The 16,201-nt window shown below is 42.3% G+C and overlaps 1 protein-coding gene across 1 annotated transcript in view; it reads left to right on the forward strand.

The window, feature by feature from the left end:
• The window catches only part of PPP6C (protein phosphatase 6 catalytic subunit), a 29,365-nt gene continuing 13,164 nt past the window's right edge, over positions 1–16,201 (forward strand). The window contains exon 1 of the mRNA XM_082842760.1: positions 1–127. Within this exon, the coding sequence (XP_082698886.1) occupies positions 53–127 (75 nt within the window). The 5' untranslated portion in view covers positions 1–52. The remainder of the gene's footprint in view (positions 128–16,201) is intronic.

Here is a 16,201-nt window from a genome sequence, read left to right on the forward strand (position 1 = left end):
GCTAGCACAGCCGCGGACGCCGCTGCTGCCGTCGGGGCTTGTTATCTCTAAAATGGCGCCCCTGGACTTGGACAAGTATGTGGAGATAGCGCGGCTGTGCAAATACCTGCCGGAGAACGACCTGAAGGTGAGACTGGCCGGGGCGGGAGCGCTGCTTTCGGGGCTCCCCCCCTTCCGGCAGCGGGGCTCCCGCCGGCCCGCCCTTCCTCTCTCCGTGGGACCCCCGGCAGTGTCCTGTCCCGTCACGGTGGAGGGCCTAACGCGGTGCGAGGCGACTCGTTCCGACTTGGCGTCACGCGGGGAGCGGGGGCAGCCCGAGTCCCTCGAATGCCATCCCGATTCCCTCGGCGGGGATCCCAAGGGATGTCGCGGCCTCTGCGCCAGGGTTGCCCGTCCTGGCCTTGGGGCTGCCCCGGAGCTCGAGCCTTCATGGCTTTGCTTACAAGACTCCTCTCCCCTCACCCCGACCCTGGGTCTCGGAGTCTGAGGCGAGCCTCCGCGGGCAGTGGGCAGTGGCAGCGGTCATCCCCCCAGAGGCGGTGACAGGAGCGCGGGGAGGCGGGCGTCTGACAGGGGATGCAGCGTGCTCCCGGAACGCGGCCCCAGTGGGTTTAGGTGCCTGAGGAATGGGGATGGGGATGGGAAGGGGCAGGCGGGGGCCCGAGCGGCCTGGTAGGGTGAGAGAACGTCAAGTCGTCCTTCTGTTCGAGCACTTCTCCCAGTTGCTTTTTAGGAATGTTGGTTTTCTTCTGCTCATTCCAATATGAACCCGTTTTCGAGCACGTCTTTGAGCTGTTTTAAGTGGATAAAGTAACAGGCTCTCAATAAACACCAATACGTTTCTGTCCTTTAAGTTGTCCCCGCTCCCCCCCACCCCCTGCCCCAATCTCTTATTAGCTCAAGATTTCATTGTTTTGGTTATCCAAAGGAAATGAGTCGTTCTTTGTACTGCAGAGTCCTAGCAACAGTAAACCTATGTTTGGGTAAAGAAATGAATGTAAGAATAAAGGAATGTAAGTCTTTAGGATACTGCTTTTTTGACAGGTGTTTCTATGCGTTTGTTAGAACCAGTGCTTAGGTGACTAGCAGTGTTTAGAGGTTGGTGGTAGTGCCTGTTCTTGTTCAATTAACTTTGATTTGCTGTGTGGTAAGTGGGTAAACTGTTGATAATTTTGAGTTCTTTTTATACTTTAAGCTGTGGGTTTAAAGTAATTTATTTTTGTTCGTGAGTTTTTTTCTCTTAAGGAAGATATTACTGGTTTTTTCTTTTGCTATCTCTTGGTACAGGGAGTTGATATTTAACATCAGTCAACAGTGTGCAAAATGTTTAAGACCACAGGAGCTGTTGTGAATGTAACTAACTTGTATGTTAATTATATGTGCTGTTTGATAGGGGAGTCATTCTTGTCCATTTTCCCCTTTTTAACAGGATAATTTAATTAAAATGGGGACAAAGCCAGTATTAGTAGAAATGTAGCTTTCATGCTCTTGTGACGATAGTTTTGTAGCTTCTTTCTGCTGTATGGCTTTTTAGGAAACAAGGATTTTTCCTTAAAAAAACGCGACATTGTGACCCAGTTCATTGGAAAACTAAAGTTGGTTTTTGCATGTCAGTGAATTGATGTGGAATTTTCTGTTCTTTAGGATATGTAAGGCAGTTGTAAGCTTTGTGTTTATAATGAGTAAAATATTGCTTATTATGAAATGTATCTCGATATTGGATATTGAAATAATTTGAAAGACATATCAGTTGGATTTTCTTTAGACCTCTTAATTTGATAAACATTAGATTTCCTTCCTAACCTAAGAGAATATAGTTTTTAAACCATTTCATTTCCCTTTGCAACACAGTTGGACTGTACTTAGTGTGTATCTGTTTCCTAGTAAATTTCCCCCGCACCCCCGGACCAACCACTAGAAAAAAAAAATTCTGAATTTTTCTATATAAGTGGAGGCTTTTCTTCTTTGTCTTGGAAATGGTTTTTTTTTTTTTTTTCCCGGTACGCGGGGCTCTCACTGTTGTGGCCTCTCGCGTTGCTGAGCACAGGCTCCGGACGCGCAGGCTCAGCGGCCATGGCTCACGGGCGCAGCCGCTCCGCGGCATGTGGGATCTTCCCGGACCGGGGCACGAACCCGTGTCCCCTGCATCGGCAGGCTGACTCTCAACCACTGCGCCACCAGGGAAGCCCTGGAAATGTTTTTATCAGATTAATTTTCTTGTGCTTCATCTCTGGTGTATTTAAAGAAATTTAATTCTGTGTCTCCCTCTTGGCATGAAGTGCAAACTAAAATTAGGCAGGCCAAGAAAGTATTCCAGGCGCACTTTTTCTGAGGCTTTAAAGCCAAAATGAAATATTCTATCAAAGGAAGAAAAATCATTGGGGCCACTTAATGATCATTATGGAAAAGATTTGTTCTGGTAGAAAAATAGGCCGAAATTTACCTGTGTTTTAAATTGGAAGTTGGAGATACTAAATAAAATAATAAATGCATAGGATGTTCTAGATCTAATCATGATTTCTCTATATCTAAATTGGAAATGGTCAAATCACTAGTCCTGGGTCAAATGTACATAACTGTTTTGAAGGAATAAGGGTGATATATGAAGGTGAGTGGACCAAAGCATAACATTTCTTAAAAAAGAGTTCGTGTGATTCTCATCCACTAAAAAAATTTTAGAGAGGATCTTAGAAGCCACAGATTCCATATCTGACCAAATGTAAGAATGAATGATGAAAGACAGGTTTACTGAATACTTACACTTAAGTATTTTGTCATGGGAGAGGTTTATAACTTGGAGATTGTCTGATCTCTTGGACAGTTCTTAAAGGTCCCATGTAAGTAAAGAAGTTGCACACTGAGTTGGTGTTCAGTTTTGTTTTGTTTTTTACTGAAGAACTGAAGACAGTTTCCATGGTAGGGGTTGGGAGAATACTAGTGTCTACCTCAGATATGCAACACAGGGAGAAGTAACCACTTCTATGGATTGATAGTTGCTGTAATCTTTTTTGGAACTCACTTTTATGTTTAGTCTGAGCCATCTCTGTTTTTCATATAAGGCCACTGAGCCATCTCTTTTTCGTATAAGGCCACTGCTCTGCAAAATTGTACCTCTGTTTGAAATGCCTCCAAAAAACTTCAGAGAATTCTCCCTTGCTTTTTTCTAAGACTTGGTGAAGAGCCTTTTGTACCTCCTTATTCAGCCTCTATCTGATTTTATAGATTCTCATATATGGTAGTCTTGAGCCTTCTGGATTTGAAGCCTGTTAGTCTTGTCACTCACCTTATTGCCTGTCTTACTGATCATTCTGTTTACCTGAGTTGTTTGGTTTTGTATATTATCTTTCTTTAGGTATTTCAAGGAAAAATGAACACAGTACAGCAGTTAGGGACAGACTGTGGCTTTCTATAGGGCTAGAATAGTTTTTTCAGTGTTTTCATTGATAATCTTTCTGAGACCCTTTCTGATAATGCTTGGCATTTTGTCTTTTTGGCTACAGAATCACAGTCTCTTGGATCTTCTGAAAATAGTCTGTAGCAGTGCTGTCCAATAGAAAATGCTCAGAAATGTGAGCCTCAAATTGTTAAATTTTTTAAAGTAAAAAGAAACAGGTGCCGGAGCCTGTGCTCCACAACGGGAGAGGCCACAACAGTGAGAGGCCCGCGTACCGCAAAAAAAAACAAAAAAAACAGGTGAAATCAATCTTAGTAATATTTTATTTAACCCAATTTCAACATGCAATTAATATAAAATTACTAACATAATACCTTGTCTTTTTTTGGTATTAAGTCTACAAAATATGGTATATGTTTTACATTTACAATACATCCCAGTTTGGATCAACCACATTTCAGGTGCTCAATAGCTACATGTGGTAGTAGGTTTCCTATGGGACAGTGCACACTTCTAATGACTCCCCAGACCCTTTTCTAGAATTTCAGAGCTGAGAGAGAATCAGAGTTTGCCTAGTTCTGTATTCTTCTCACTTTACTGAGGGGGAACTGAGCTTTGTAGAGTTTATGATCTGCCTGAGGATGTCCAGCTAATCAATGAATTAAGTTGGAAAGCCTCTTTGTGCAGAGCTCTTTCTGATACAGTTAATAGCCTTTTAGGATGGCAAATAGCATACTTTTCTAAGTATGTCTTCCACTTAATCACCTTTCTTTTTACCTTCCATTCTGAGTACATTAGAGTGCTTTCTTCTGACGGTGTGCCTTGTACTTCCCTGCTTCTTTGCTTCTGCTTAGTCTCTTTCTTTTACCTACTTAATACTTATATAGCACAAATATTAAATCATTTAATACTGTGTGAGTTGGGTACTAACATTTGCCCCATATTACAGACAGGTATCTCAAGCACAGGCAGATTAAGTAACTTTTCAAAGGCATATAGCTAGTAGGTAAGTGAAGGAGCTGCATTCAGACCTAGGCAGTCTGGCTCCAGGGTTCACGTCCATATCTACCACTTATGTTTCCTCTATACAATACCCTTCATGCCCCTTTTAATTTTATTTATTTATTTATTTATTTTTTGGCCGCGCCAAATGGCTTGTGGAATCTTAGTTCCCCTACCAGGGATCGAACCCCGGGCCCACAGCAGTGAAAGCGCAGAGTCCTAACCACTGGACCACCAGGGAATTCCCCTCCATGCCCTTTTTAGCTCTAGCTCAGATGTCACTTTCTCCATGCAGGGCTCCTGGATTCCATAGTCAGAATTATTAGTAATGGTTAAAATTTACACAGCTACTTACAGTTTTCAGAGTACCTTCATGTCCACTCTATCACTGTGATAGGCAGAGCAAATATCAGGACTTGATAAGGTTTAAGTGATTTTTGCCACAGTGAGTCAGCAGAGTATGTACCTGAATTTATTTGCTATTTAAAATTTCCATTCTGGAATTCCCTGGTGGTCCAGTGGTTAGGACTCGGTGCTTTTGCTGCCATGGCCCATGTTCAACATCTGGTCCGGGAACTAAGATCCTGCAAGATGTTTGGCAAGGCCAAAATATTTTCCATTCTTTCTGTTCTATACTAACCTTTGCCCCATAGCACTTTTTGTTTCATTTTACTACCACTTGTATTGTTCTGTCTTGTATGATAGTAAATATACCTGTCTCCACCATTAGACTGCAAGCTTCTTGAAGGGCCAGGATCATATCTTGTTTATTTTTGTATTCTCCACAGTCTTAGAACACTGCCTTGTATGTGACAGACACTCAGTTAAGGTGTGTTGAATCAAACCGTACTGCTTTACAACAGACATTTCTTTAACTGTCTCCTGTGTCAAGTACTATTCCCTGTGGATGCTAGAGATAGAATTTGGCACTTCTCTCTGTCTTTGAGGGGCTCTCAATATAGTAGGGGAGATAGAGAGGTAAACAAATGATCATTGCGTAGTTTGGTAGGTGCTAAAATAGAGAGCTGTCCAGCATATCGGAGAACATAGAAGAAGCAGCATCTAACTCTGGAGCCACAGATGGTTTCACAAAGGAGGAACAATGAGAGGATGAGCAGAGTTTTTTCAGGTAGACAAGACAGGAAGGAAAGAACATGAAGCAGAAGAAATACCATGTGCAATGGTATAGCTTAATCTAAAAGAAGATGGCTGGTCAACTTGAAGTAGTTTGGTATGGCTTGAGGTGGTGCAGAGAAGACAGGCAGAGACCAAATCATGGAAGATGAGGCTGATAAACTTGAATTTTTATCTTTGAGATGGTTCATGTATAAACACTTTGAAATGTTTTTATATTTTAGGGAAAAACAAATAAATCATGCTTGGTGATATTTTAAAAAATATGGCTAACTGAAAAGTAGATTCAAAGGAAACTATTAGAGAGATACACTGTTGTATGTAGTAGGAATATGACAAAATCATAAAGGTGATATCTGAATGGAGTTTGGGAAACACTATCATAGAGGAGTGTCCTTGAGAGGTTTTTAAGGGGGACAGTGACAGGTTTTAGGAATTTTCTAGCAGCATTATGGACCTTGGATTGGAATGGGACAAAAATGTCATAGGAGCAATAGACCAGGTGACATGAAAGCTTTTGAAGTAAGCCAGTAACAAGTGGTTGTGGTGTTTAAAAGGAAATGAAGATGGTGTAATAGGACCTGTTGACAGATTATGTCTAGGTTTGAGAGAGAGAGAGAAGAGTTTAGTGTAATCTCTTAGTTTCTGGCATGGATTACTTAGTAAATACTAATAACTAGATTAAGGCATACAAGGGAGTTTGGTTTGGGCCAGACTGAATTTGAGATGCTGCCAAGTCAAGACACTGAGGCAGAAACGTTCAGAAAACTGTTGGATAAACAGATCTGTTGGGTAACAAATATTTATTGATTACCAGATGTGCTCCAGACACTGTTCTAATAGTGTTAAACTCTGGAGAAAGGTCTAGACCAGTGGTTCTCAGCTGGGGGTGATTTTTCCCCCGAGCGGATATTTGGCGATGTCTGGAGACACTTGTAGATTTTCGCAGTTATCTAGGGGGTGTAAAGGCCAGATGTTGCTGAACATCATACAGTGCACAGGACAGCAGCCCCCACAACAGAGAGTTGTCGGTAGTGCCAGGGCTCAGAAACCCTGGTTTTTACTGAAGGTACAGATATTTCCTTCTGGATTGTTAGCGTGTGAATATCATTGTCATCTTGGATTCCCGCTCCCACTCTTCATTCTCAGTGATTTGTGTTATAGTAGAGACTATTCAAAGGCTGTGTAGAATATAATCTTAGATAGATTTTTATTTCTTAAGAAGAGATTTTGTAAATACCAGTATGTAAAAGTAAATAAAGGAAATAGTATGTTTCCAATAACAAGATCAGCTAAACGAAGAATTACAGAAATTCAAAACCCAGTGTATTTGAGGGGCAAGAGAGAACAGGGAGACAGGAGCAGAGAATAGAGTGGATCTGTAAACAAGTATCTTGAGGAAAACGTAGAGAAGGGAAATAGGGTCTCCTAAGAATGGGTCCATGAACCTCTACTTTTTCAAGGATTAGGAATTAATTAGGCACTGTGGGGAGAAATGGGTGTAGTTTGCCCTAAATTTGGGATAAGATTGAGAATCTTGCCTCAGTGACTGCTTTGGGGCAGAAAGAGAAACAAACCATGCTTCCTACAAATCAAGCTGCAAAAAAAAGCTGTGAAGGGCTTTGGAGGAGCCTCTCCCATGACAAGACTGGGCTCTGAGAGGCCAGTGTGTGTAGTTGGCTGACATGTGTAGAGTTTGTGCTGAGATTTCATAGACTTCTTATTTTTATGTGTTCTTGACATGAATTTGTAAGCTGCTGCTGAACTGGAGTGATGAGAGGCAGTGGCTTTGGCTTAGAGGCTTAGTGCTCTAAGTCCTCTGTTGGGACTGCAGAAGTGGCAGTTATAGGAGGCAGCTGTTAACTTTACTCAAGTTAGCATGCCTGGCCTCGGGTTGAAGATGTTGCTTTAGTAGTTTACATGGTTCGCTAGGCACTCCCTGGCTTTTGGTAGGGTTTCACAGTGATGTTCTTTAGCTAATGGTCTCCTGTTACTTTCAGATCAGCCCTGGGGGGTTTGGGCCAGTCACCATAAGTGACTTGCAGTTCAGGAGGCATTATGGGCCAGGAGAGCCAGTCATATATGGGTGCAAATTCTGCAGCATTCAAAATGGGAACTATAGAGTCCCTCACGAATCTGTGCTGTGATTAGTTTCAGAATGTTAAATGATAACTCACTTTGTTCTAAAAAGTATATAGAGTGGTTTACAAAGAAGCATTCAATATAGCAAGATAAATTATATTCAGAATAAGTAAGAAAAATGAGACAAAAAGAAAATAAAGATAGGAAACCAAGATGGAGCCAATAGGAAAAATAAGAGTAGTACATATAAAATAAAAGCTATGATGACTGGGTTACTTCTTTGAGATTAGGCCTTAAGCTTTCTAGGAGCCTACAGAAAGATGTAAACTGATCAATTAAAAAAAATTTACAGAGTCTGTAAGATGATAAAAATAAGCGTCTCAGGGAAATCACATCTATCCTTGATGGAAGAAACAAAGAGACATTCCTCCCCCAGTCCTCCTTGAAGGCAACTATTTAATCACGGCATCCTGTGCACTTTGTTTATAGTCCACGCAATGATAAGCTCTGTAGAGGACTGTTTCCTATAATGTCCTTTACTACAGGTTGATGGTTTGACATTAAAGTGCAATTTGGGAAAAAGCGATTGGGAATGGAGTGCAGTGTAATGCAGGGTGAGGACAGCCCTCTCTAGAGGACAGTCTGGCTTAATTCATGGTGGAGTTTATAGTAGGTTGGTTTGTTTGGGTAACATACTAATAATTGATCTTTAAAGGGGTGTACACCAAATTTGGTGGAGCCCCCAAATTTACAAGAGTGGGCAAGAGGAGAGATCAACATTATACGCTTATGTCAGAGAATATATTAGGTATGGGCCCTGACCTTCACTGATGGAAGTTAGACCTGTTCTTAAAAGATGTGCAGTCTGAAAGAGTGTGGATGGGACAAGTGCCTGAGAACAAGCAGGTCTCCTGGCAACAAACAGAAAACTCTGCCCACTCCTGGACAAATTACAGCAAAGCACTTCTGCAGGTACCTTGGTGGAATTCTCTTTGAGGAGGTTTGGTGAGTGTACCTGAAAAAAATCGCAAATATTAATTGAGCAAGGCATTATACCTAAGAAAGGTGGGTAAGGTCCTGAGATAGGTACTTTAAAACATCACTATATTGTTTTATTTTAAAAATTGTATAGTTTCAGAAAGTACATTTAAAAGTATAAATTGTTGCTCTATGAGGCTAACCTAAAAAAAGTAGTGCTCTTTTTTCTGGCTGACTGAGAAGGGAGGTGGTAATGAAAGACTATAAAAAAATACAGGCCAATCATGGCATATTTGTTCTTTGGAACTACCCTTAAGCTAGATGGAAGTGAGTTAGGGTGAAAAAAAAATGCAAACAGTAATTGTAAACTTTGGGAGCTAATTACTATACAAATAATAAATTATATATCACAGGTCTAATGGATTATAATAGAAAGAGGATGTTGTACAACACTGATCTTTTGAAATTGATTGGGAGGACAGCTACCTCTATCCACAAGGAGTAGATTTGAGTGGTTATGGTCAACGTGGTAATTATTATTTTTAAAGAGGTAATATATATTATTAATTTAAAAATAACAGTTTTATGAGATATAATTCACATATCAAAATTAATTTTTAAAGTGTATAATTCAGTGGGGTTTTTTTCCCAGTGGGTTTTAATATATTTACAGAGTTGTGCAACCATTGCCATAATCAATGTTAGAACATTTTTATCATCCCAAAGAGAAACTATACCCATTAACAGAAACTCCCCGTTACCCCTTACCTCAAAGTCCAGCCCTAAGCAACCATTAATCTATTTTATATCTTCATGGATTTGCCTATTCCAGGCATTTCAGATAAATTGAGTCATATATTGAGTTGGCCAAAAAGTTCCTTTGGGTTTTCCCATAAGGTGTTACGGAACTTTTTGGCCAACTCAATATATATATATATTTTAAAATAAATTTATTTGTTTATTTATTTATTTTTGGCTGTGTTGGGTCTTCATTGCTGTGCGTGGGCTCTCTCCAGCTGTGGCGAGCAGGGACCACTCCTTGCCGTGGTGCATGGGCTTCGCATTGCGGTGCTTGTTGCAGAGCACAGGCTCCAGGCACACAGGCCCCAGCGGCTGTGGCACACAGGCTCAGCAGTGGGGCTCGCAGACTCCAGAGCGCAGGCTCAGCAGTTGTGGTGCACGGGCTTAGTTGCTCTACGGCATGTGGGATCCTCCCGGACCAGGGCTCGAACCCGTGTCCCCTGCATTGGCAGGTGGATTCTTCACCACTGAGCCACCAGGGAAGCCCCTTCATGCTTTTTTTAAAAGTAAAATAAATAAAGATGAAAGTGGAATGCGTTTTGGTTGACATCTCTGGCAACTGCTGTTTTGGGTTTGATGTATATCCTCCTAGCTTATTTTATTTTATTATTTTTTCATTTTACTGCGTTGGGTCTTAGTTGTGGTACGTGGGATCTTCATTGAGGCATGTGGGATCTTTTGTTGTGGCGCTCCGGCTCTTCGATGTGGTGTGCAGGCGGGCTCAGTAGTTTCGCCGCATGGGCTTAGTTGCCCTGAGGTATGTGGGATCTTAGTTCCCCGACCAGGGATCGAACCCACGTCCCCTGCATTGGAAGGCAGATTCTTAACTGCTGGACCACCAGGGAAGTCCCCCAGGTTGGTATTTCTATTTTGTGGATGAGGAAACTGAGGCACAGAGAGATGAAGTAACTTAGCAGGGTTACACAGCTAAGTAACAGACAGTAAGCTAAGTAATAGGTAGTAAGAAGTTGAGGTGATATTGTTCTGTGATCTCTTTGACTTCGGAGACTGTGCTCTTAACCTCTTAACTGTGCCATTGTGTTACTTGTGTAAGATATCCTGCAATTGGTACTTGTTGATTTAGGAGTAAAGGAGTATTCTCTCTGGGCCCTACTCTATTCCTCCAAAATTTGACCTTCCATCAGTATTTTCTTTTTTTTAAATTTTGTTTATTTTATTTATTTATTTTTGGCTGTGTCGGGCTGTCGTTGGCTTTCTCTAGCTGTGGCGAGAGGGGGCTACTCTTCGTTGAGATGCGCAGGCTTCTCATTGTGGTGGCTTCTCTTGTGGAGCATGGGCTCTAGGAGCACGGGCTTCAGTAGTTGTGGTACGCGGGTTCAGTAGTTGTGGCTCACGGGCTCTAGAGTGCAGGCTCAGTAGATGTGGCGCACGGGCTTAGTTGCTCCACGGCATGTGGGATCTCCCCGGACCAGGGCTCGAACCCATGTCCCCTGCATTGGCAGGCGGATTCTTTACCACTGCGCCACCACGGAAGCCCCTTCCATCAGTATTGAACATAGCTGATTACTCCTCTTTTGAAACATTTTCTTCACCGGACTTCCACAATACTACACTCTCATGGTTTCCTTTGTACCTCATCAAGCAGTCCCTTTTGCTGGTTCCTCCTTCTGTCCCTAACTTCTGTGTGAAGTATTAAGACTCCTTTTTGTAGCTTATCCTTTTCCCTATTTGTAAGCAGCCACTTTAGTTATCTCTTCTAGTCTCGTGACTTGAAATATATATTTCCTGACAATCTCCAAATTGGTCTCTCTAGCCTGCATCCTTTTCCTTGAATTCAGGACTCACTGGGTCAGCTGTTTACAGCACATCTTAGGCACTTTGAAGTCTGATAGGCATTGCAGACTTAGTATGTCAAAATCAAATTCTTACAGCCAAATAGTGGAAAGAACCCAAATGTCCAGCAACTGATGAATGGATAAGCAAAATGTGGTAAATACATACAATGGAATATTATTCAACTATGAAGAAGAACAAACAAATCATGTATGTTACAATGTGGATGAACTTTAAAAACATATGTTAAGTGAAAGAAGCCAGTCACAAAAGGCCCCGTTTCTAGATGTCCAGAATGAACAAATCCATAGACACAGCAGACTAGTGATTGCCTAGGGCTGTGGGGTGGGGTTGTGGGAGGTGGGAGATGAGTGCCAATGAGTATACAGTTTCTTTTTGGGGTGATGAGAATGTTCTAAAATTGATTATGGTGATGGTTGCCCAACAGTGAACATGCTGAAAACCATTTATACATTAAAGGGGTGAATTTTACAATGTGTGAATTATATATATATTATATATATTATATCTCAATGAAGTTGTTAAAAAAGCCCCACAAATTCCTGGTTCCCCGTCCCCCAAACAAAACCCAGACAAATCAAAACAATCATAAAAAAATAATTGAGAAACACTGGGCTTATTAAAATTAAAAACTTCGCTCTGCATGGGAATTCCCTGGTGGTCCAGTGGTTAGGATTTCATGCTGTCACTGCTGAGGGCCCAGGTTCGATCCCTGGTCAGGGAACTAAAATCCCACAAGCCACGCAGCCAAAAAAAAAAAAAAAAAAGAATATTAAAAAAACAAACAAAAACGTTGCTCTGCAAAAGACGCTTTCAAGAGAATGAGAAGGCAAGCCACGGACTGGGAGAAAATATTTGTGAAAGACATGTCTGATAAGGGACTTTTATCCAGAATAAACAAAACACTCTTAAAACTCAGCAGTAGGAAAACAAACAACCCTATTAAAAATGGGCCAAAGGGGCTTCCCTGGTGGCTCAGTGGTTAAGAATCCGCCTGCCAATGTAGGAGACACAGGTTCGAGCTCTGGTCCGGGAAGATCCCACATGCCGCAGAGCAGCTAAGCCCATGTGCCACAACTACTGGGCCCATGTGCTGCAACTACTGAAGCCTGCATGCCTAGAGCCCATGCTCTGCAACAAGAGAAGCCACCGCAATGAGAAGCCTGCACACCGTGACGAAGAGTAGCCCCCACTCACCGCAACTAGAGAAAGCCCATGCACAGCAACGAAGACCCAAAACAGCCAAAAAAAAAAAAAAAGGGCCAAAGACTTGAACAGATACCTCAGCAAAGAAGATATATAGATGACAAATAAGCCTATGAAAAGGCACTCCATATCATATGTCATTAGGGAGATGCAAATTAAAACAAGGTGGGAATTCCCCAGCGGTCCAGTGGTTAGGACTCTTGCTTTCACTGCCGAGGGCCCAGGTTCAGTCCTTGGTCAGGGAACTGAGATCCCACAGTCCGCGTGGTACGGCCAAAAACAATACAAAACAAAAACAACAACTAAGGCAGTACCACTACACACCTATTAGAATGGCCAGAATCCAAAACACTGACAGCACCAAACACTGGCAAAACTGTAGAGCAACGGAAACTCTCACTCATTGTTGATGGGGATGCAGACTAGTACAGTCACTTTGGAAGATCATTTAGCAGTTTCTTACCAAACTAAACACCCTTACCATATGATGTAGCAGTCATGGTGTTTATCCAAATGAGTTGAAAACTTAACATCCACTGTAAAGCCTATACACAGATGTTTATGGCAGCATTATTCATAATTGCCAAAATTTGAAAGCAACCAAGATGTCCTTCAGTAGACAAATGGTTAAATAAACTGGTACATTGAGATAATGGAATATTATTCAGCGCTAAAAAGAAATGAGCTATCAAGCCATGGAGAGACATGAAGGAAGCTTAAATGCGTATTATTACGTGAAAGAAGCCAACCTGAAAAGACAACATATGTATGATTCCAACTATATGACATTCTAGAAAAGGCAAAACTATGGTGATAGTAAAAAGATCAGTGGTTTCCATCCTTTCCCCATACCTTGCCCGATATATCTCTTAAATGTGGATGTCATCTGTATCCTTTATCACATCCTTTAGTAAACTGGTAAATGCAAGTGTTTCCCTGAGTTCTGTGAGCTACTCTAGCAAATTATTCAAACCTAAGGAGGAGGTCTTTGGAACCTCTGATCTATACCCGGTTGGTTAGAAGCGCAGGTGATAACCTGGGCTTGCAACTAGTGTCTGAAGTGTGTGTGTATATTGGCAGGGGAGTTGGGGGGGGGCAGTGTTGTGGGACTGAGCCCTTAACCTGTGGGATCTGACACTATCCCTGGTAGATAATGTCAGAATTGAGTTAAATCGTAGGATACCCCGCTGGTGTTGTAGAGAATTGCATATTGTAGGGAGAAAAAACCTTGGTGACCAGGAGTGTCAAAACTGTGAGTGTTCTGTGTGACTAGTAAGGGAGACACATAGGAAAGAAGCACAGAGTAGGGAAGAACTGAGTTTTTCCCTACATAGGAAGGAAAAAGCTGAGGTTTTTTGTTTTTGTTTTTTTTAAACAAATGCAAAGTGGAACTGAAGGAACCTTAGAGACCATCTTTCATGATAAACTTAAGGCTCTGAGTTCAGAAACATTGTTTCACTCACCAGTGTCTGTTCCTTTCACAAATAATGGATGGATTATATATCTGGACCAAGGATTGTTTATTGAAGCATCTGAGGGTTGTAGGAAATTCAGCACAGAAGGAGCTCCCTACTCAGGGCCAGAAGGACTCCAGGCCAAAAAGATGATCTTGCCTTTGAGGTGCTATTTGAAGATCAGGAACTTATCCTATGAATAAGAGCAAACCTTTTTATTTTGAAGATGTTTTAAACAGCTTGATTTCCCCTCTTTTTTTTTGGGGGGGGGGGACTTTTTTCTTGCTCTTCCTCCCCCCTCCCATTGTGAGTTCTCTCCTATGCTTGCCTCTGTGTAAAGTGTTGTAGCTATAACTGTTTTTGTTTGTTTGTTTGCGGTACGCGGGCCTCTCACTGTTGTGGCCTCTCCCGTTGTGGAGCACAGGCTCCGGACGCGCAGGCTCAGCGGCCATGGCTCGCGGGCCCAGCCGCTCCGCGGCATGAGGGATCTTCCCGGAACGGGGCACGAACCCACGTCCCCTGCATCGGCAGGCGGACTCTCAACCACTGCGCCACCAGGGAAGCCCGCTATAACTGTTAAAGTGTGTCTCTCATATATTTAAGTAAATTGTAGCATTTAGATTCCTTAATTATGTTTAAAATCATTTCATTATGCTTGTGTAGTTTAACTTGTCCTTTCTTGGCAGATCTTCATAAAATCTAGTAGGGCCTCTGACTGTAGTATTAACTGGTCTCAGATGGAAGGAAGATTCCCCCCCAGTTCTTTTTTTTTTTTTTTAATATTTATTTTGGCTGTGCCAGGTCTCAGTTGCAGCACGCTGGATCTTCGTTGCGGCATGCAGACTTCTTTAGTTGCGGCATGCGGACTTCTTAGTTGTGGCATGTGAACTCTTAGTTGTGGCAGGCAAACTCTTGGTTGTAGCATGCACGTGGGATCTAGTTCCCTGACCAGGGATCACACCCGGGCCCCCTGCATTGGGAGCATGGAGTCTTACCTACTGGACCACCAGGGAAGTCCCTAGAGTTCTTTTTTTAAAAATTAATTCCTTAATTAATTTTTGGCTGTGTTGGGTCTTCGTTGCTGCATGCAGGCTTTCTCTAGTTGCGGCGAGCGGGGGCTACTCTTTGTTGCGGTGCGTGGACTTCTCATTGCAGTGGCTTCTCTTTGTTGTGGAACATGGGCTCTAGGCGCGTGGGCTTCGGTAGTTGTGGCTTGTGGGCTCTAGAGCAGAGGCTCAGTAGTTGTGATGCATGGGCTTAGTTGCTCCGCGGCACGTGGGATCTTCCCGGACCAGGGCTCGAACCCGTGTCCCCTGCGTTGGCAGGCAGATTCTTTATTTATATTTATTTTTGGCCGCGTTCAGTCTTTGTTGCTGTGCGCGGGCTTTCTCTAGTTGTGGCGAGCAGGGGCTACTCTTTGTTGCGGTGCATGGGCTTCTCATTGCAGTGGCTTCTCGTTGCGGAGCACAGGCTCTAGGCACGTGGGCTTCAGCAGTTGTGGCATGCGGGCTCTAGAGTGCAGGCTCAGTAGTTGTAGTGCACGGGCTTAGTTGCTGCATGGCATGTGGGATCTTCCCGGACCAGGGCTCGAACCCGTTTCTGCTGCATTGGCAGGAGGATTCTTAACCACTGCACCACCAGGGAAGTTCCCCTAGAGTTCTTTTTAAAAGGTAGAGTGACTCTTAAATGTACATTTTGCGATTAATTTTGTTAACCTTTCTATTTTGAGATAATTGTAGATTTATATGCAATTGTAAGAAATAATACCAAGTGATCCCATGTACCCTTTACCCAGTTTTCTCTGGTAGTAACGTCTTGTGGAACAAATACCACTATCAGGATATTGACATTGATACACTCCACGATCTTGTTCATAATTCTCCAGTTTTACTTGTACTCATTTGTGTGTGTATTTAGTTCTATGCAGTATTGTTATGTCTGTAGTCTCATGTATCTAATACCACATTCATGATACAGACAGTTCCATCACCCCAAGGAGTCCACATGTTGTCCTTTTTGTAACCATACGCATTTCCCTCCTGCTGCCCCTACCTCCTAGACCGTTGGCAATCACTAATCTGGGCTCCATTTCTATAAATTTTTTATTTCAAGAATGTTATATAAATGGAATCATACAGTATATAACCTTTTGGGATAGGTTTTTTTTTTCTCCCCACTCAGCATAAATCCCTTGAAATTTATACAGATTGTCATGTGTCAGTAGTTTGTTTTTTATTGCTGAATAGTATTCCACGGTGTGAATGTACCATAATTTAACTGTTCACTGTTGAAGGACAACTGATTTATTTCTAGTTTTTGGCTCTTATGAATTAAG

This window comes from Leucopleurus acutus (genome assembly GCF_964270905.1).
Source record: "Leucopleurus acutus genome assembly, chromosome: 7".
Lineage (NCBI taxonomy): Eukaryota > Metazoa > Chordata > Mammalia > Artiodactyla > Delphinidae > Leucopleurus > Leucopleurus acutus.